Source organism: Trichechus manatus, unplaced genomic scaffold (genome assembly GCF_000243295.1).
Source record: "Trichechus manatus latirostris isolate Lorelei unplaced genomic scaffold, TriManLat1.0 scaffold00028, whole genome shotgun sequence".
NCBI classification, from domain to species: domain Eukaryota; kingdom Metazoa; phylum Chordata; class Mammalia; order Sirenia; family Trichechidae; genus Trichechus; species Trichechus manatus.
In genome coordinates, this window is record NW_004443964.1 from 16,393,874 (window position 1) to 16,416,383 (window position 22,510).

Sequence of the window (22,510 nt, forward strand, 5' to 3'; positions counted from 1 at the left end):
CACACACACACACACACACACACACACACACACACACACACCACTTCCTGGTCTGTATATGGGGGAGAGGGGTGCTCTCAGCATCATCGGGGTCCACTCACCCCAAAGCCATATGAACGGCTTGCTCCAGGAGAATCGATCCCAGAAACTGAGGAGTCTGCAAAAGGGCTGTCTATTTGCTGAGCTGAGGATCCACAGACCTACCCTTGGTTCTGCTATCCCAGGAGAATGTGGGGAGAGACTGAAAAGTGTCCCCAGGAGATCGAGTCCATCTGGAGATTTCTGAAGGAGGAGGCTTGTGGAAGGAGCCCGTGTCAGGGCTGAGACTGAGCCATGGGAGGGAGATCCTGGGAATAGGATGGGGCATCCCCTTGGGGATTATACAAAATGGCCTATGTTATAGGTTTGTTATGAGGATTAACTGAGAGCACCCGTCTAAAGTGCTTGACACAGGCTCTGGTGCATAGCAAGCACTTAACAAACATTAGCTCGTATGATTGGTTTGCCCTCCTTCCGTCCTTGACCTTCTTCTGACCACCTGTCTTGAGGTTCTCTTTTCCCTTAGTCTTCTCCCTGGCCACTAAAACACATCAGCAGTAGTTGCCCTCAGGGCTAGAGACTGCTGACTACTAAATTATTTCGTGGTATGTGCTCAAAAATCCTGTTCTCGTGCTCACTCTTCAAAAAGTGAGTTTTGAATTCTTCTGGCACTTAATTCTAACCAAGAAGGCCACAGCAGCACACACACCGACACGCCCCCCGCCCCCCCACAGCACCTTTGTCTTTGCCTTCTCCATGTCTGACACACCCTGTGAGTCAAGCTCCTTTAAGAGAGTCACTTTGCAGAGGAATAGCACAGATCACTCAGTGTTTGCGGTACATTCTAGCGCCAAGAGCAAACGTTTTAAAAATAGCACTTTAGGTATTAACTGCTAACAAAGCAAGAATTGGCTGCTTCTGGCCATGATTTGCACTTAGGGTTTTGTTTTTTTTTTTTGAAGCTGATGCCCAGCAGTTGACCTTTTAGTAAAGTTTTAGGTCAGTTCTCAAGCACCCTCTGAAAGCTCTTTAGGTTTTATATGTATCCTTTCTCAGGATTCTAGTTTAAGACATCCTACACTCAGTTTAGGGCTGAATTTTTACTTGGTTGAAGTGGCCGTTCATTGAAGGGGAATGATAATATCTGCAACAACTCAGGGTCATCAGGAAAAGTGCAGAACAGAGGAAAAAATCGGATATGTGTTGTTACTTCATATCTATTTTAGGCTGAGCATTGTAAAGGCAGTCCCCAGATTACGAGCAAGCTCCCTTCCTAAGTCTGTCTTTAAGTGGAATTTTTATGTAAGTCAGCTAGTCAAATGTTTGTCCCTAGTATATAGTTCATAGTGTACATTTCTATGCATAAAAAACATTAAACACTTCCAGATACACGAAAACATCTTTAACATAATAAAACAGTACACATTCTCCTCACTTATCAACATGGTTAGGTTCCAAAGACCAAGTCGTTATGTGAAATAGAGGTTATGTAAAAATGGAGGATGAGTACATCATTATATAACTGCAAATTACATCATGACATAACTGCCAAACCACTGAGAATCATGGCCCAGCCAAGCTGACACATAACCTCAACCGTGAAAGCCAGCGTTACTCTCACCTCTCACCTCACATCTCAGAGTTCATTACTGCCAGATAGTTAGATAGTAGATTTTCACTATTGTTGTAAATGCGAAATGTCAGATAATGAGACAGTCGATAAGTGAGGAGAAGGTGTAATAATAATGATAATGTTTTGATGCGTGTCGCAAAGTAGCACCTGTTTGTTATTACAAACCAGTGTATGTACCTCGAAATTTTAATATAATAGGCTTTACGAAGGTTGGTTTGTAACTATGGGTTGTATGGCTTGTATGTCCGTCAGACTTTTGTAACCCAGGGATTGCCTGTAGTTACATAATGTAGCAAGTCCAGGCAGGGGATGGGGGGTTACTGCTGAGTCCTATCTTTTACATTTAACATTTATCAAAAACTTCTAATTTCAATTAACAAGGCAGACCCCTGTTGGTTATTGTCCTTTGTGGTTCAAATTGAAAGCTTAATTAATCGTGAAAACTTTACATCTCGTGAATGTCAGCTAATAATATCTCCTCTGAGCTGCAAGCTCTGTTCCAGCCAGGCCAAGATCTCCTGCGGATTTCTCCTTGCCCCTCCCAGGTACGAGACTGATTCTAACCAACACAGGGATACCTTTTCACACTGGCTGCACTCATGAAGAAGCCCTTAACATCACCCTTTCTTGACCTTGTCCAAGTGCAACATGGAGTGAGGTCTGAAAGTATGGCTGATCCCGAGGAGGGGAAGCCTTCAGAAGAAGATGTGCCCATAGGGAAGACATGGCCAGCTAGGGTCCATCTGGCCCTGGGAACAGCCCTGGCACAGACCCACTGCCCTCCACACAGATGAGCCTTAACTACAAGGGTCCAATTTGCCATCTACAAGGCCTGGGGAGTAACAGCAGGATCCGGAGCCAGAGACCCCATCATGGATGAATTTATAAACCTCCAGCCAGAAGAACTTGCTGCTTGACACTTTCCTGGCCAGCCAGCTGCTGGGCCAGAGGAGCCATGCAGGGCCCTCAAGGCAAAGATATTGCTTTCAGAGAACTTCTGCATTGGCAGGGGATCCAGCTGCAACCTGTGTGACATGAGTTCCTCGTTAGAGAAAATTGCTCCAGCCTTCTTGGAAGATTACTGAAAGGAAAGGGTAGCATGCGTCTGCATATGGCTCTAAACTCATCAAGAGGAAAGCTCTAAGTAATCCCTACGATCCTAGAGGGGACGATGGTGGTTCAGTGCTAAAATGTTCGCCTTCTATGCATTGGGTTCAATTCCTGGCCAGTGCACCTCAAGCACAGCCACCATCCGCCTGTCAGTGGAGGTTTGCACGTTACTATCTGAATACAGTTCAGAAGAGCTTCCAGACTAAGACAGACTAGAAGAAAGGTCTAGAGATCTCCTTCTGAAAATCAGTCATTGAAGACCCTATGGATCACAGCAGTTTGATCTGCAACTCATCATGGGGTTGGCACAGGACCAGGCAGGATTTTGTTCTGTTGTGCATGGGCTTGTCACAAGTCATGGGCTGACTTGGATGCAGCTTACAATAACAAGGATGCTAGAAGCCATCTGCCCTTCTTCTTAGCTCTCCTGCCAAGCTGACACACAACCTTAACGATCACAAAGACCAGCAGTTTTCCTTGGCCCAGAACCTAGCCGCAACATCCAACAAGTAACACCTTTCTCCTGGGATTTCTTCAACCGCTGTACTTATGGACACTTTAACGGGTTACAGCTTCTGGAAGATAGAAATGCCCATCCTGCCTTTCACTTGCATAAGGAAACCCAAATGATGGTGGGCAGTCACGTTTATATTTGAGCTTATTTCTTTATACACTTGACTAGAGGATAATAGGAGCCCTGGTGGCACAGTGGTTAAAAGCTTGCCTGCTAACCAGAAGGTCTGCAGTTTGAATCCACCAGCCGCTCCTTGGAAACCCTATGCGGTAGTTCTACTCTGTCCTGTAGGATCGCTATGAGTCAGAATTGACTCGATGGCAACGGGTTAGAGAATAATAATAAAGTTATGGAATCCTTCAGCATCTTGGATATTCCTGCTGCCTTTCTTTTGAGGATCTTAAGATTTGAGGAAATTGCATTACAGTATCTGTAAGACATTTCCAAATCATGTGCTTCTGATCACACTAGGGTGGCTCCTGTTCATCCAGCACCTTCTATGTGCCAGACGTTGTGCTGGAAACTTTGCCTGCATTATCCAATTTTAGCCTTGTAACAACCCCACAAGGGAGTTACTATTATTTCCATTCTACAGCTGAGGAAACTGAAGCTCTCCTCTGACAGATTATATAGTGTCTACGTGTTTGTGTGTGCCTTCTCCAGCACACGGCAACTCTAAATATCTTCTCTGACACCAACTGCAAATGCAGTTCTTCTTCTTCAGACCCTAACCACTGGATGTAGGTCAGATCTTACAAGTTGCAGGGGACAGTCCTTCAGACTGCCAAGTCTACCTGAGATTTGTACCAACTGGCTACAAATTCAGAGGCTCCCACTACCCCTTCAGGTTTGATAATTCACTAGAATGACTCACAGAACTTAGGAAAGTGCTATACTTACAATTACAGTTTTATTATAAAGGATACAAATCAGGACCAACATAAAGCAGAGATGCATAGGGTGAGGTCTGGGAGGGTCCCCAACACAGAGCTTCCTTGTCCCAAAAAGGGTGCATCATTCTCCCATGCATCAATGTCTTTCACCAACCAGGAAGTTCACCCAAACTGCAGTGTCCATAGTTTTTATTGGAGTTTTACTGACTTATTTGCACACATGGTTGATCTCAACCTCTAGCCGCCTTCCCTGAGGTTGGCCAGATAGCACTGTAGTGAGTCTTTCTGGCTTGGCCAGCTACCCAAGACTAACCTCATTAGCATTACAAAGATTCTGATCACTCAGTAAATTCCAAGGATTTAGCGGGTATCTCTCAGGAACCAAGGACAAAGACCAAATTCTTGGGGGAATGTTCCTTGTACCTCCCGTCACACACACATCATGCCAAAATTTCAGATGAGAAGTCTTGCCCACATGGTGTGGGGGTTGGGAACCCAGGCTTGGGAGTCATGCTGACCTGAACTTGGATCCTGGAAGACTGTGAACAAGTCACTTACTGTCTCTGAGCTTCAGCTTCCTCACTTGGAACATGGAGATAGTACTTACAACTTTATAGCAGTGGTTCTCAACCTCAGCTATACATTCAGATCACCTGGGAAGCTTTTGAAATTCTAGATGCCCAGACCCCCACCCCAAACCAATGAGATCAGAAGCTTTGGAGGTTTAATCTTGCTCTGCTGCTTCTCATCTTTAGAGGTTTCTATGTTGGAGTCCTTCAAATGTATTTTCTGATTGCACTGTGTTGCGATCCGGCAGGAGTTTTGAGATACACAATCTCTAGGTCACACAAAGTCAAGCTTTATGACGTTTTAAAATAGCCTGAAACTGACTTTGAAAAGGTCTAGGAGATTTGTGACATCAGAGATGATGGTTGAGGTTTATAAACCTCGTTTTAAAACAAGGAACCTAGAAATGAAAGTTTACAAATGTAAAATAATCCGGTTCTTTTATAAAGAACGATATAAGTGATATAACAGAGTTGGAATCAGGACCAAAGTACCACAGAAGCTGTAGAAATACAAACCAGAAGTATCTTGAAAATTGTTGTAAGAAAGGTCAACTGATATGTGAATGGAGTGATTTAGATACTTATGTTCACAAACTCAAGTGAGAAGAAGAAACTAGATGGAAGTGATTTCCAGAGGAATAGGTGTTGGGAGAGCAAGGACAAGGAGGGCAGCAGGGAGGAGGGGCGGGGCGAATGAGTGGACCATGAAAAGACAGAGAAGTTTGCAGCGACCAGAATATTTCAGATAAGACGTGGTAGTTTGACTTTTTTTTTTTCCTCTTTGGTTCATCTTCATTCAAAGGCGTTCAGCTGGATGTTCATTTTTGATCTTGAATTTTGATTAAAGGAGTCCTCTGGTAAATCCTTCTCCCTTAACTCCTTCCAGTGCTTTGAAAGTGAATCCCTAATTATAGGCCATGTGTAAGATTTACTAGATGAAATCAGCCGCTGTAGATAAGACACAAGACTGGCAAAAAATCAACACTCTGTCGCCATAAAAAGGCCAATTGTTAATTGCCTCTCTGACATCTGGCTATAACAAAAACACACTTTTGCTATTTGATATTAAAAGTGGATGCAGTGGAAAGAACATTGGGCTAGAATTAGGGAAGGCTGGGATTCGAGGCCCAGCACTGTTACCCACTGCCTGTGATTTGGGGCAAAATATCTCATTTCTCTTAGGCATCAGTGTCCTGATCTATAAAATTGTCACTTTCAGCTTAAAATTCTATTCTGAATCTTGAAAAGACAGTATACTTCTCATTCGCATTTAGCCTTTTCCCAAAATGTCATTTTGCAATAACCTAATAGAATTTTCTAATTTTGTGGTGCGGTCAAGACCCACACATTGATGTAAGTACCTACATAGTTTGCTGTGCAGCTGGGCCTTTTCGTGTCTTATTCTGGACTCAAGTTTGCTGTGAGGCCCTTCAGTTCTCGACTGCTTTGGAAATGCAGCCATCCAGTGCTCCGATTTTCATATTTCAGTCTTGTTTTATTCTTGAGAAGTCTGGATCTGGAAAGTACATGGAGATTCCTGAATGGGTGCCATTTCAAACCCATTGGTTGTCTGCAACAGAAACTAGTCAAGGTCAGTCAATAAAGCAGAGACTTGTGTCCCTGGAGGGTGGGGTGTGGTATGGCCAGCTGGCCCAGGTGCCTTCATCTGCAGCCTCTTAGGCCCACTCACTCCTATACACGATCTAAGGGGCATGAAGGCATCTCAGGCCACAGCCCTGGTTTTTATTTCATTTCCCTGTTGCTGGTGCCTCCACCATGCCCTGTGTGATGGGCCTTTTGACTCTCTCCTGCAGCTGTCCGAGTTACCAGGAGCTTTTGCCTCTGCTTTGCTCTGTTTGCTGGCTCTGTAACTATCCTTTGTTTACCCAGTTGCTAACCCAAGCAGGACAACCTCCACTCAGGTTTGTGAGTGTTTGCCTTCCCATATTCTGGTCAGCCTCAGCGTGGAGTCCTGTCTTCTGAGCCTTAAAGAGGTTGTCCAGGTGCTGATAATTATACTCATCATTTGTTTCTTTTGTGGGCAAATCAAAGAGCAGAGGGAGAAAGAAAGAGATCAGCTTTCCCTGTTTCACTCCAGCTCCTGTATTTTAACTCACAGGAGCTGCTTTGGAAGGTAGACATTTCCTTGTTTAGAGCTTTCAGGCACGTGGCTGATTGAATGTACTTTTTGTGAGTTCTGTGAAAAAACAAAGCAGCATTCATTCTCTTCATCGTTGGTGAGCCAGTTGATGCATCTGTTTTGTTATCTCTTGCTGAGTAACAAACCACCCCAGAATTTAGTGGCCTAAAACAATAGCAGTGCATTATTTCTCATAATTATTCAGTCTTGACTGGGGTTAGCTAGGCAGATATTCTTTTCCTTGTGGTGTATGCTTGGACTGAAATATCTGAGGTGGCTTTTCATGCATGTATCTGGCTTCACAGCTGGGATGGTTGGAGTATCTAAGACCTGCCCAAGCATCTCTTCACATGGCCTCTCCACATGGCTACCTTGGGCTTCCTCACAGCATGCTGGTTGCAAGAGAATCAGACTAGACTTTGTACATTGTGGCTAGCTTCCAGTTTCAGGCTTTTGGCTTCTTTTAAAGGCCTAGCTAGCACGGTGTCTCTTCTGCCACATCCTAGTGGTCAAAGCAAGTCACAAGACCAGCCTAGATTCAAGAGGAGGGGAATTGACTCCATTTCTTTTTTAATCAACATTTTATTTTTATTTTTATTTTATTTTTAGTTTTTTTATTGTACTTTAGATGAAGATTTACAGAACAAATAGTTTCTCATTAAACAGTATACACATATTGTTTTATGACACATTAGTTAACAACCCCACGAAATGTCAACACTCTCCCTCCTCGACCTTGAGTTCCCTATTACCAGCTTTCCTGTGCCTTCCTGCCTTTTAGTCCTTGTCCCTGGGCTGTTGTGCCCCTTTAGTCTCATTTTGTTTTATGGACCTGTCTAATCTTTGGCTGAAGGGTGAACTTTGGGAGTGACTTCATTACTGAGCTAAAAGGGTGTCTAGGGGCCATATTCTCAAGGTTTCTCCAGCTGTCAGGCCAGTAAGTCTGGTCTTTTTTTGTGAGTTAGAATTTTGTTCCATATTTTTCTCCAGCTCTGTTCGGGACACTTTGTTGTGATCCCTGTCAGAGTGACTCCACTTCTTGATGAGAAGTGAACAGCATACTGGCACAGTGAGAGAAGGATGGTGGCTAGCTTGAGAGATTATCTACCATAGTTTTTCTGATTGATTTTTTGGTCTTCTCTTTTCACCCTTAATGGAATCATGTAGTGTAGGAAAACAGGGCAGAGAGAAATTAATCCCACAGCCTTAGCCACTAAATCTTTTCCCAGCAATTCCTGGGTGCTTTGGAAGGGCATTGCTGTCTTTGCCCTAGACTGTAAGATTGGACAAGAAAATAAACCATATCACTTAAAGGCTCCATTGACTGCCACGGGGAATGCAATAATGACTAACACCAATTGAGCACTTGCTATGGGTCGGCCCCGTGCTTATGCCTTTTTTATGTATCGTGTTGTTAAATTATCGTCATCTCTGTGTGTAAGATTTCAGTGGCAGTTTCTGGGATGATTCAGGCAATGGAAATACAGCAGAGCAACGCTGGTACTGAAAATTCAGAAGTGCTACCCACAGCCAAGATAACCGGCCTTAACCCTCACAGAAGCACTTATTCTGTTGGGATACTTATTATGCATTCCCTTCTCCTCCCCCCTTCCCGGACCCCTTTTATCCACTCCATTAGCAAAACACTTTATATTATATTATGAGATATTTGTCCACTTTGATCCTTTTCTCTCCCCACTCCCAGGCCCACCATCTCTCTACAATAGAGGCAAGAGAGGAGGGACCCTGCAGGCAGATCAGGAAGCACAGAACCTCCAAGTAGAGTTGAGTCAGTTCTGGGGGGAGGAGGGAGTGCTCTGCAACCACACACACAGCTGGTGCCGGCCCACATCCCTCAGGGCAAAGAAATCTGGCTAAGGGAGAACATAATGTAACACCTGGTTCCATACCATGCCCACAGTATGCACTAAGTAAATGTGTGCTCAGGATAATGAAGGATTATTATATAATAATATTATTATGTAAATTGTATATTGTTATATAATAATACTTATTAATAATAAAATATATATAAGTAATATAATATTACTTGTTATAATGATGGTGTTGGTGAAGAATATTGATATACCATGGACTGCAAGAAGAACAAACAAATTAGTCTAGAAAAAATGCAGCCAGAATGCCCCTTAGAATTGAGCATGGTTAGACTTTGTCTTGATTACTTTGGACGTCATCAAGAAAGACCAATTTTTAGAAAAGGACATCATGTTTGGTAAAGTAGAGGGTCAGCAAAAACAAGGGAAACCCTCAATGAGATGAATTGACACAATAGCTGCAACAATGGACTCAAACATACCAACAATCATGAAGATAGCACAGGACCAGGCAGAATTTTGTTCTGTTGTACATGGGTCTCCGTGAATTGGAGCCAACTCAATGGCCACTAACAACAACATAATATTTCTTTACATAGGAATATCAGTAAGCCTAGAGCCTGTGTATACCCTGACAGAATCCTACTGAGGTAGCACATTTTTTTTTTTAGATTGTACAGGTAGTCCCCACCTTATGATGGGGGTTCCGTACTATCAACTCTGTCATAAATTGGTTCTGACGTACGTCGAATACCTCATTTTTTTTTAAGTTTTCATTATTATTTCCTTTTATTATCAGTATCTTTATAAACCCAATCTCTATTTGTCTTTAGGGGTTGAAAACATTACGTATAAACTTAAGTAGTACAAATTATTAATGATAAGATGTACAAAAAAAAGTTGTCAAGTGTGGTTCATTGTAACTAGAATATGTTGTAAGTTGGGGACTAACTGCATAGATGTATTTTTAACAGCTGTATTGATACATAACTTACATACCATAAAGTTTACCATTTAAAGTATACAATTCAATGGTTTTTAGCATATTTACAGTTGTTAGCCATTACCTTAATCTAATTTTAGAATATTTTTGTCACCCCAAAAAGAAACGTTGTACCCATTAGCAGTCACTCCCATCCACCACCACCACCACACACACAGCCTTACTTAACCATTAATCTAATTTATGTCTATGGATTTGCCTGTTGAGGACATTTCATATAAATATAATCATACAGTGTGGCCTTTGGTGACTGGGTTCTTTCACTTACATGTTTTAAAGGTTTATCTTTTTTTTTTTTAATTTGTTATTGTGGTTGGATATATATAACAAAACATTTGCCATTTTAACCATTTTTACATGTACAATTCAGTGACATTAATGAAGTTCACCATGTTGTACAACCACTATCTGTATCTAACTCTTCCATCATCCTAAACAGAAATAAATTTGTTTGTTAAGATTGTCTACTTGTATTTCTGTTATAGCAGCACTAAATAACTAAGAATTTGGTACCAAGAAGTGGGGGTGCTGCTCTAACAAATACCTACTATGTGGAAGTGGTTTTGGAATTGGGTAATGGGTAGAGGCTGGAGGAGTTTTAAGGTGACTGATAGTAATAGTATAGGGTTGCTGTGAGTCGAAATTGACTTGATGGCAGTGGGTTTGGTTTTTGGTTTAACAGTAAAAAAGCTTTGAAGAAACTGTTAGAATTATGGACGTCCAAGGCAATTCTGGTGAGGGCACCAAAGGAAGTGAGGAGAGCCATAGAGAAAGTCTCTGTCGTCTTAGAGAATACATATGGCGCCAGCAACAGAATGTTGCTAGAAATGTGGACGTTAAATGTGCTTCTGGTGAGGCTTTAAAGGAAATGATGAACATGTGACTGGGCATTGGAGGAAGGGCGATGCTTTTTGCAGTGGCAAAGAACTTGTCTGAATTATGTTCAAATGTTTGGTGGAAGGAAGAACTTGTAAGTGATGAGCTGGGATATTTGGCTGAGGAGATTTCTGAACAAGATCTTAAAGGGGTCACGTGGTTTCTCCTTTCCACTTACAGTAAAATACAAGAGGAAAGAGATGGACTTAAAAATGAACTGTGCAAAATGAAAACAAAACTTAAAGATTTAGAAAATTCTGTTGAACAAACTAAGGACACATGTCCTAGAATTTTCACCAAGGATGTGGCTACACAATCTTTTGTTAAAGAGATTAAGCCTGTGACTGATGGATCTAAACAACTACCACAGCAGAAAACCCATCAGCCTAGACTGAAGGGGACAGAGGAGGAATGAAAGGAAAGAATGCTGCCTGCCTCTTGAAATTCTACAGGCAGTAAATAAGACAAAGGAGCTACATCTGTTATACTCCAAGAAGAGAAAAGGACCATCTCTGGAGCAGCTCGGATCTCAGCAGAACTATCGGAAGGAGCACTGGAAGCAGGGCCTTCTTGGTTGGAAAGGGTGGAGTCATGGCCTTCTAGGTTTAAAAGAGTCAGATCTTCACCAACTCGATTCCGGAGTGTGGCTGCTGTTCATGAGTGCCAGGGGGATGGGGCCACTGCTCAAGGCTGAGGGAGAGGGGCTGCCATGCCCAAGAGGCAGAAGAACTGCCAGGGCCAAGGGGGTGGGGTTGCCTGACAGACTAGGAGAATGGAGTCACCCAAGCCGAGGGACCAGAGTTGCCATTCCAGTGGTCCTGGAAGGCAGAGCTGAAGCCCAGGGCCAAGGGGTCTCCACCCAGAATCCAGCAGACATGGCCAACACCTAGAATGTAGAGAGCAGAGCTGTTTTCCAGATGGTCCCAAGGAACAGAGGATTATTTTCAAGCCTTGAGAGCTAATGTAAATTGTTCTGCTGGGTTTGGGACTTGATTGGTGCCCGTTATCTTTCCTCCAATTTCTGCCATTTGTAGTGAAAATGTCTGCCTTGCACCTGTTCCACCATTCTACTTTGGAAATGGGTAACTTGTAGTCTAGACTTCACAGGCTCACCGATGAAGAGGAATTTTGCCCCAGATGAAATGTGCCTGAAGTCTCACCCATATTTGATTTAGATGATTCAGAAGACGAGATTTTGGATTTGGAGTTGATTTAAGACTTTTGGGGTGATGTGATGGGGTGAATGTGTTTTATATGTGGCAAGGACCTGAATTTTGGGGGGCCAAAGGGTGTAATGTTATAGATTGAATTGTGTCCCCCAAAAACATGTGTTGTAAATCCTAACCTCTATGGCTGTGCTTATAATCCCCTTTGGGAATGAGTTGTCTTTGTTATGTTACTGAAGCAGAGTTAGTGTAGGGTATGTTTTGAGTCAATCTTTTACAAGATATAAAAGGAGCAGATTAAGCAAACATACCAAAAAAAACCAAACCTGTTCCCGTTGAGTTGATTTCGACTCATAGTGACCCTATAGGACAGAGTAGAACTGCTCCTCGGAGTTTCCAAGGAACAGCTGGTGGATTCGAACTGCCGATCTTTTTGGTGATCAGTCCAGTGCTTAAACCACTGCGCCACCAGCACTCCTAAGCAAGCATACCCGTTGCGGTAGAGTCGATTCTGACCCATAGCGACCCTAGAGGACAGAGTAGAACTGCCCCATAGGGTTTCCAAGGAGAGGCTGGTGGATTTGAACTGCTGACCTTTTGGTTAACAGCCGTATCACTTAACCACTGCACCACCAGTGCTCCATAGATGAGGGAAAATAGATGCCAAGCCACATGGAGATCTCCAAGGAACCAGGAAACAGAAGCCGAAGAGATAAGGACCTTCCCTCAGAGCCAACAGAGAGAGAAAGCCTTCCCCTAGAGCCGGTACCTGTATTCAGACTTCTAGCCTCCTAAACTGTGAACCAACTCGACAGCGTCTAACAACAACAACAGCAAACTGAGAAAATAAACTTCTATTTGTTAAAGCCACCCACTTGTGGTATTTCTGTTACAGCAGCACTAAATACCTAAGGCACTCAGTACCCCTTAAGTAATAATTCCTCATTCCCCTCACCTCACCACTCCTGGTAACCACTAATAAACTTTGGTCTCTATGCATTTTCCTATTCTAGATATTTCATGTAAGTGAGACCATACAATATTTGTCCTTTTGTGTCTGACTTCTTTCACTTAGCATAATGTTTTCAAAGTTCATCCATATGGTAGCATGTATCAGAACTTTATTTCCCTTTATGGCCGAACGATATTCCATTGTATGCATATACCACATTTTGTCTATCCATTCATCTGTTGATAGACAGGAAACACTGGTGGCATAGTGGTTAAGTGCTACAGCTGCTGACCAAAAGGTCAGCAGTTCGAATCCACCAGGTGCTCCTTGGAAACTCTATGGAGTAGTTCTACTCTGTCCTACAGGCTCGCTATGAGTCGGAATCGACTCAACAGCAACAGGTTTGGTTTGGGTTTTTGGTTGATGGACACTTGGGTTGTTTTCATCTTTTGGCTATTGTGAATAATGCTGCAATGAACATTGGTGTACAAGGATCTGTTTGAGTCCCTGCTGTCAGTTCTTTTGGGTATATACCTAGGAGTGGAATTGGTGGATTATATGGTAATTCTATGTTTAGCTTTTTGAGGAACTGCCAAAATGTTTTCCACATTGGCTGTACCATTTTACATTGCCCCTAGCAGTGGATGAGAGTTCTAATTTCTCCACATCTTCATCAATGCTTGTTACTTTCTGTTTTTCTGATAATAGCCATCCTAGTGGATGTGAAGTGGTATCTCCTTGATGACTAATGACTTTGAGCATCTTTTCATGTGCTTATCGGTCATTTTTATACCTTCCTTGAAGAAATATGTATTGTCCATTTTTTGATTGGGTTGTTTGTTTTTTTATTGTTGAGTTGTAGGAGTTATTTATATATACTTTATCAGATATATGTTTTCCAAATATTTTCTCCCATTCTGTAGGTTGTCTGTTTACTTTCTTAATAAAGTTCTTTGATGTACAAAGTTTTTTAATTTTGATGAAGTTCATATGTGTACATTTTTCAACATGATTACGGGCTTTTTTCTACTTTTTTATTTGACACGTTCCTTTTAAGGTATCCCTGAAAAAATAATCCTCTAGTAAAATAATTAGTGGCTGATTTCCACATGGCAATTATCGAGGAGGTATCAACTGGTTAAACACGTTTTAATCTTTTTTTTAAACTTTTTATGTTTTTAAATCAGGATATAACACAAATCTTATGTATAGCTTGATGAATTTTTACAAATTATATCCAGATCAACATGTAAAACATGCCCATCATCCTAGAAGTTTCCCTCATGTCCCTTCAAAGTCAACTCCTCCCTAGAGGTTACTGCTAGTCTAACTTTTATCACCATAGATAAGTTTTTCTTGTTCTTAAACATCAGTTGGAATTATACAGTATGTACACTATTGTGTCTGGCTAATTTTACTCAACATAATATTTGTGAGAGTCTTGCATGTCCTTGCATGCATCAGCAGCTTGTTCTTTTTCATTGCTGTGTAATATTCCATTGTGTGGATGTATAATTTATTTAATCTGTTTTCCTGCTGGTGAACATTTGCACTGATTCTAGTTTTTGCCTATTATGATTAAACCTGCTGTACATATTCCAGTATAGTCTTGAGGTAGACATATGTTCTCATTTCAACCAGAATTACAATTGCTGGGACATAGGTAGGCATATGCTTGGTTTTGTAGATACTGCTGAACAATTGCCTAAAGTTGTTGAACCAATTTACATTCCCATGTATTGATTGGACTTTTTTTTTAATTGTGTGAAGTGTATTAACTCCAAGATCAAGAAGAAAAAAACAGAAAGCAATGTCACAAATTTAGCTTGAAACCACTTTTTTGACATTTAAATAGATGAACTACCTTTTTTCCACTTATTTACATTGTAATCTCTTATTTTAATTGAGATATAATTCACCTACCATAAAATTCGTTCTTTTAAAGTGTACAATTAAGTGATTTTAGCATAGTCACAGGATTTTGCAACCACATACTATCTAATTCTAGAATATTTTCATCATCCTAATAAGTAAGATTGTACCCGTTAGCAATCACTCCAAAATCACAACAAGATTGCCCCAGCCCCTGGTGACCGCTAATCTATTTTCTGTCTCTGAATTTGCTTGTTCTGGACATTTCATATAAATGATGGCGCTTTTAAGTTACCATTTCTTTGATATTTTTTCCCTAGGATCCTAAACACTTCAAGTCAGAGAAGACAGGACGGGGACAATTAAGGGAAGGCTGGAGGGACAGTCATCAGCCCATCATGTGCTCCTACAAGCTGGTGACAGTGAAGTTCGAGGTCTGGGGGCTTCAGACCAGAGTGGAACAATTTGTACACAAGGTAAGTGAACAAACGTCAGCTCCTGGGCTGTGCACTCACAGTAGAGTTGGAACAACATGCAGTCGATTTTCGTTATTCGTCGTAGTTGTGTTTTAGAAATTCCTGGTGAACACTGATTTCGTGACAACGGAACCAGCCTCGTTCAGCCTTAGCTGGGACATTTTTACTGCTCTGCGCGAGAGTGTCTGTGACCTGTAAAAGCGCCCAGGAATATTTTTAGAGAATAGGCGAGTTTGCAAACATGGAATCTGCAAATAATGAGGATTGACTGTAACGGTCTTTCTTGTTAAAGAAAAGCCTGAGTGCAGGATGCACAACAAATGCGAAGGTATCTGCATCTAGAAAACACATTTTTGATGAAAATACACTTTATGAACAGGTTTATTTAATTTACTTTCGCTAGTAGATGTTTCACACTTCATCTCTCATTCTGTGGTCTCCGTATCTTTTGGGTGAGTATATTTGAGAAATTGGCTTTTGAAACATACATCTCACGTTGGCATCAGGCTAATCTAGTTCAAGGCAGAGATACTTGGGAAGAGGCCAGAAGGCTCATCTGTGTGCACAGCCCCCAAGGATAATTCTCACTCAAAAGATGCTGCAAATGTAAGCACCTAAGGTAAAGATGACCCCAAGAGACAGAGCAAGAAATCCCAGGAGTCGCATTAGACCATGCACTTCAGCATTTCTGCTCATTTAATAATCCTGTTACCAAAGAATTGTCATCAACAACCTCAAAACACAGATTTCAACTGTAATATCCACTTGGGCTAAACGTTTTAACTTTGCAACAGGAACCCACTTGGTGGTAATTTAAGTTTTAGGGGATTCTAACATAACACTTAACTTATCCTTGTGGGAAAAAAATTGGAAATGCAGTGTTAAACAACTGTCCTTCGTAGCTCCTCCTATTTTCATAAAAATAAATACTGCCCAAGTTGTCTCTACATTCCAGATAGGCGAATGTATCTGTTTATTTTTCCACTTAAAAACTGATAAAGAGTAGCTTTCTGAAGTTCTTTGGGAGGCACTGGAATTTAACCTTAACACACTGAGTGCTTTGTAACTTGGATTTTCCTACTGGGTTTGGAGGCCAGTTGATAATCAAAAGTATAGGTCTTAACCAGATTTACTGGCCTAAAGGAGACTGGAGAAACCCTGAGAGTATGGCCCCCAGACACCCTTTTAGCTCAGTGGTGAAGCTACCTCCGAGGTTCACTGTTCAGCCTGGGAGTGGACAGCCCCGTAAAACCAAATGGGACTAACGAGGTACAGGAGTCCAGTGACAAGGGCCAGAAGGCAGAAGGGGACAAGGAAGCTGGTGATAGGGAACCCAAGGTTAAGTAAGGATATTGTTGATGTGTTGTGAGATTGTTAACCACTGTCATAGGGCAACATGTGTAGTAACTGTTAAATGAGAAACTATTTTGTTCTGTAAGTCTTCATCTTAAGTGAGAATAACAGCACAATTGGAAGAGCATAGTCAATGTCACTGAACTGTGCATGTAGAAATTTTTGAAACGGTGTATCTTTGGCTATGTGTATTTTCACCAAAAAAAAAAGGTTGAGAAGTTAGAGGGTTAATATGTTGTGGGGTTGTTAACCAATGTCATAAAACAACATGTGTAGTACTGTTTCATGAGAAACTATTTGTTCTGTAAGCCTTCACCTGAAGTACAATAAAATATAAAAAAAAAGAGGTAAAAGTATAGGTCTTAAGTTTGCATCCCAAGAATAGGTTGCCAGTCTCAGGAACCTTTGCAACTTGGACTCGTAGTAACAACAGACTCTAGAAGGAATTTGAGAGCACTGGTTTTTGTTTTTTTAACAGAGAAATATGCAGATCCTCTGCTGAGCTCCAGAACCCATTCCATTCATCCAGGGGTGGCATGGAATGAGAAACATAGAAATCAAGTTCTCAGACCTCCTGTTTTCCTGCTCTCCCGGTCATTAGGCAGGAAGACAGTAAGGGTTCCCAGAGTAAATATTTCCCAGCCTCAGCACTATGTCTGTCTAAGACTGTATCTTCGTTGACTTCCCACAACATCTTTTTTTTTTTTTTGCACATTTTTGACCCAAAATGACCTCCTTTATTAGGGCCACTCACATAATGTGTTTTACTATTTCCCTTTACAAAGCACATTTAGACTGCCCCAGAGTTCTTTTTTTTTTTTTTTTCTTTTCTCACAGGTGACTTTGGCCAGTTTTGAAATTCTGTTATCTTCTTTAAAATACCTGTAAGAATCATTCTCTTATAAGAGGCATTCCCATTGCCCATTTCCAAATATAATGAAGTGTTATCAACACCCTCAAAAACACACCTGCTGTGGCACATGAGTCCCTAATGAGTATCTGAGGCTAGCATTTGCATGGATGGCAAGTGCTGGGGATGTCTTTCTCTAAACACCTTTGTTTTTTAAGAATCTATTCACAGTTAAGGAGAAAAAATGTTTGAAAGCCAGCCATTAGCACATTATTGAATTCTTGTTTCCAGCAGACAGCTGTGCTGTGCTTAATGTAGTAGGGTATATTTACTGATGCCTCGATGTTGTTCTTTTGATTTCCATGAATTTGACATACTCAGCACTCAAGTGTGTATGGCTGTATGTTGTTTCTCATTTTCATTACATATGTTTTCTCCTTCCAAATCATAAAAGCCTCAGTAGATATCCAGAGGCCTGGAATAATAAACACTTCATTATAAATGCTTTCCTTGTTTCTTCAAATTCGCCAGATTAAAATCCTTCATTTATTGAAACATTCTTGAACCTTCCATGAGAGGTTTTTGACAATTGCTAGATTTGTTTGGCAGGAAAAAAAAGGAATGTTGGAGGGAGACTGTGAGTATCTGAGGAACATTAAAAAAAAGGCATATTTATATAGGACAAAATAGAATACCGTGAAATACCTGTTAACTATGCTGTTATTTAAAAGCACATGAATAGTATAATACATACACACAGGACTGTATATATTATCTTTCTTAGTCTTCTGTTGCCAATATGTGCTGCCATGAGAAATAATTTCATTCCTTTTCCTCTCCAGTCAGGCTTATAAATCTCATTATGTTCTATTCTAGTTCAAGTCTCTTATTTCATCTCTTTTAATAATTGTTGACTAAACTATTATTACATGAAATGATATTTATAATTCATGTATTACACTAATATTCATAGTAGTACATGAAAGTTAAGCCTAGAAGGATATTTACTGAGATTTTATCTTGTATTCACACTTCCATTTTAAAAAATAAAAATTAACCAATTTTTAGAATGTTTCATCAGAGAAGAGAGAGTATGTTAAGTGTTCTTTGCTTAGAAGTAACTTGCTGCTCCAAAAAGTGTGTTCTTGATTTCCAACACCTATGACCTCCTGGCATCCATGAGACACACCCTTCATCAAATAAAAAGTAGAAGCTGTTTTAGTTAAAGATAAATGAAAAAAAAAGTCTCAAGGTGATTAGCCTAGAGATTAGTTCCATGGCTGTGTGACGACCAAACAGTTGGCATTAGGTTGCACACACCCCCGGCCTGACTCTCAAATAAAACTAAGAGATTAATTTATAGCAAGTGCATGCATGCCATGGAAAGGGCTGAGTGTGAGCAAGCTCAGTATCTGTGTATATTAGCCTGTATTGTCATCGCATATGGAGAAGGGATTGAGAAATTTGGAACCACCAGGATTCCCAGAATTGAAGCAGCCTATTTTCCAGATGGTTTTAGTCTAACGTGGTATTGTTTCACCCTCCTTCTTTTACTTTTTAGGTGGTCCGAGACATTCTGCTGATTGGGCATAGACAGGCTTTTGCATGGGTTGATGAGTGGTATGGTAAGTCAATTTCCCCAAAAATAACTTGTCGAACAACTTCATAACATGTTGATTTGGGATTTCAGTCCATCTGGCTTCAACTGGACAGCAGTACAGGGCTTCCCCTCTGCAGAACATAATGAAGAAGAGCGGAATTATAGAAGCTTGGTCTAAAATAACCACAGAGATAGTGACCAAGTAGGACCTCAGTGTATTTTATGCTTGCATGCTTGATACTTCATAATTCTCTATATTTAATGGGTTTCAAACCCATCCTACTTTATCCCAACCTTCAATTCAAGATCAAAGCTCTCTGAAGCATCATATCAAGTGAAAGCAGTGTTTTGGTTGATTCAGAGAACACTGGAAACAATCCATCACCAAAAACAGATTTCTGCAAGAATTCAAGGGCAGAGGCATAGATGCCCTGTTAATCCTAACTGGGACCATTGTTCTAGCTTTTTCTCATGATTTGGGAAGAGTTAAACAAGTTCTACACATTTCCAGTAAATAGAACCAAGCTATACTTCATCCCATGATGAATGGACCCCCCTTTCCAGATCCTCAGCACTATTGCTTTTCCTCCGCTCAAATCCTCTGCATTCACAGAATCAATCCTCAGAGGGCTAGTATCCTCAACTATAAACAGAAATGAATACACCCAGTTGGGGACTTAGGTTAGATCCGATTTTCATGTTGATTGTCTAATGAAATTCCCTCCTCCTTGGCCTTTTCCTAAGTCACATTGAATTTGTTCTGAGTGTAACCTAGATTACATTTTGGTGCTCTTCTGTCATTGTTCCGTGGATTCCTTCCCTCTTCTTAGCAGAAGGCATCAAATTTAAAGTAAAAGGCTATGTTGGGCTAAATGGGCAAAGACAGTGAATGTCATTAAGATTGTTTCTGAGCCACATTTTAAAAGACATAGTACTTTAAAAAAAAAAAGTCAGCAAACAAAAAAAGGCATGGTTCTGTAAGCTACAGGCTTTGGGTTTGTTTTTTGCAGTTTTTCCCAATCTGCACCTTTTAAGAGTAAATGCGTCTTTTTAGGTTTGTCCAAATGCAGACCTTCAGAAGAGCATCTCTCACGCCACACCCAGTATGCTGCTCTCTCCTGCAGCAAGTACACCATCAGGCCACATTCTCATAGAGTTCTCCCACCAAAGCCACCAAACCCACTGTCGTTGAGTCGATTCTAGCTCATAGCGACCCTGTAAGGACAGCGTAGAACTGCCCAATAAGGTTTCCAAGACGGTAAATCCTTACAGAGCAGACTGCCACATCTTTCTTCCGTGGAGCGACTGGTGGGTTCAAACTGCCAACCTTTCAGTTAGCAGCCAAGTGCTTTAACTGCTGTGCCACCAGGGCTCCTAAAGTCCTCCCAAAACCAGGCCGTTTGCACTTGTTTCCCATGAGGCAGGTGGATGGCAGTGTCCTTTGATTACTTCCCCAGGGAAGTGATTAGTTCCCCCAATCCTAAAACAGATCTTTCTGGTTGTTCTTCTGGGGTGCATTAATCAGATTCTCAAAGGAAACACAAACCCCCCCAAAAAAGGGTAGGAACTATTGGTCTCTCCTCTGAGCTTGGGGATTCCTTGCCACCAATACCAGGCGACTATCAACAGGATATTCAACAATAATAGGCTCAACTTATTAGAAGTTTGGCAAGAGGACAGGGACCTGAAAGGCCAAAAATGTGCCACTTTGAAGACCAAGAGACAGGCCACTTTAATGGATTTCTGTATAGTGTCAGAATGTCAGAGAGGACTTCTCAGAGAGGCAACATCTAAAAGGGTAGCCAGGGTCTGATAAAAAGGGACCAAACACTGCAAGTCTGTTAATCAGAAAAGAGGGTTTGATGAGAGACAGGATATAGAAAGAAAAAAGATGTAGGGGGTGGAAGGGCATCTAGTAAGTGAAAGCAGGGGTACAGGGGTTGGGGGCTGGCTCTTTTCTAGCTCAGCTGAGCCCAGGGCGAGGAAGAGAATTAAGGACGTTTTGTCCCCCACCATCATAAAAAAAAAAAGGAATTCTCATACTATTACAAGTCCCAAAGCTAGAGTAATGCATCAAAGGAGACTGAAGGTCTTCCTTCCTGGAGACCTTCAAGAAGAGAAGAACCCAAACCAGTTGCCATTGAGTCAGTTCCAACTTAGGGCAACCCCATGTGTGTCAGAGTAGAACTGTGCTCCACAGGATTTTCAATGGCCAATTTTTCAAAAGTAGATCACCAGGCCTTCCTTCCAAGGTGCCTCTGGGTGGGCTGGAACCACCAACTTTTCAATTAGCAGCTGAGTGCATTAACTGTTTGCACCACCCAGGGACTCCTTTAGAAGAGAGCACCTCCCTGTTTACTTAGATGGACTAGGGCGGCAGTGAACAACTCAAGAGTCTATTGACCAAAAAGCCTTCTGTATCTGAGTGCAGAAAAAACGGCGTGTGGTTTAGTGAATGTAGAGCATAGGGCGCCTTTACTCCTCAGAGTACTCCCCAGAGTGTGTCTCCACCCCCTATAAACACAATCATAGCCCCAACCAAAACAAGCAGTCTTTTCAAGCAGCAAGGGATCTGAGAACCACCTGCTGGCACCATCACCCCCAGCTGAGCTGCTAGAAAGGAAAACAGTGGCTCCCTCATTCCAACAGATGCAGACACTCAAAACTCCACCAAATGTGTGGAAATGGCCCCTGCCCACAGTGTCTTCTCAGCCCCTTATTCTGAGGTAATGCTAGAAACCTCATAGGCTTTTTGGGTAAACGGGTATGTCACTGTAACTGAAGCCAAGTGTCCACCAGCGTAGCCCTTCTGTTTTGGGTACGTGACATTGCTTCTTTTTCCCTGGTCTATACAGGGCAGTGAGGCTCTCATTAATAAGCATGGAAATGATTCAAAGTAAAGAAACCGTTGCCTGGTTCTCAAAGAGAGGTCCCAGAGCAGCAACATCAGCATCATCTGGGAACTTGCTAGAAATGTAAATTCTCTGGCCCAGCTCCAAAATCAAAACTGTTGCCATTGAGTCGATTCCAACTCAAGCGAGCCTATAGGACAGAGTAGAACTGCCCCATAAGGTTTCCAAGGAGTGGTTAGTGGATTCAAACTGCTGACCTTTTGGTTAGCAGCCAAGCTCTTAACCACTGTGTCACCCACTCCAGACCTACTGACTAAGAAACTCTGGGAGTGTACCCCAGCAATCTGTGTTTTACGAAGCCCTCCAGCTGGTTCTGATGCTCTCTAACATTTAAGAACTACTGGCTTATAGCATAGGCTGTAAACCAGATTGGATTGTAAGGACAGTTTAATTAATTCAGTCCAAACAGGTTAGCCTAGAGGATCGTAGATACATCTTCAGAGCCAACTGCTATAACAGTGATGCCTTGTGAGAGTTAGAAAAAGTCACCCTCTTTAGACAGTTGAAGGAGCCCTGGTGGCGCAGAGTGGTTAAGCACTCCTTTGCTAACTGAAAAGTTAGGTGATTCAAACCCACCAGCTGCTCCGCAGGAGAAAAGTGTGGCAATCTGCTTCAGTAAAGATTGGAGTCTTGAAAACTCTATGGGGCAGTTCTACTCCGTCCTGTAGGGTCACTGTGAGTCAGAATCGACTCAATGGCAATGGTTTTGTTCTGGGG

At 41.7% G+C, this 22,510-nt stretch overlaps 1 protein-coding gene across 3 annotated transcripts in view; it reads left to right on the plus strand.

Moving 5' to 3' along the window:
• The window catches only part of PITPNC1 (phosphatidylinositol transfer protein cytoplasmic 1), a 325,421-nt gene that overhangs the window by 287,834 nt on the left and 15,077 nt on the right, over nt 1-22,510 (plus strand). For all 3 annotated transcript variants that reach the window (XM_004374205.2, XM_023729304.1, XM_023729305.1), the window contains exons 7-8: nt 14,923-15,078; nt 18,843-18,906. In XM_004374205.2, the coding sequence (XP_004374262.1) occupies nt 14,923-15,078; nt 18,843-18,906 (220 nt within the window). The remainder of the gene's footprint in view (nt 1-14,922; nt 15,079-18,842; nt 18,907-22,510) is intronic.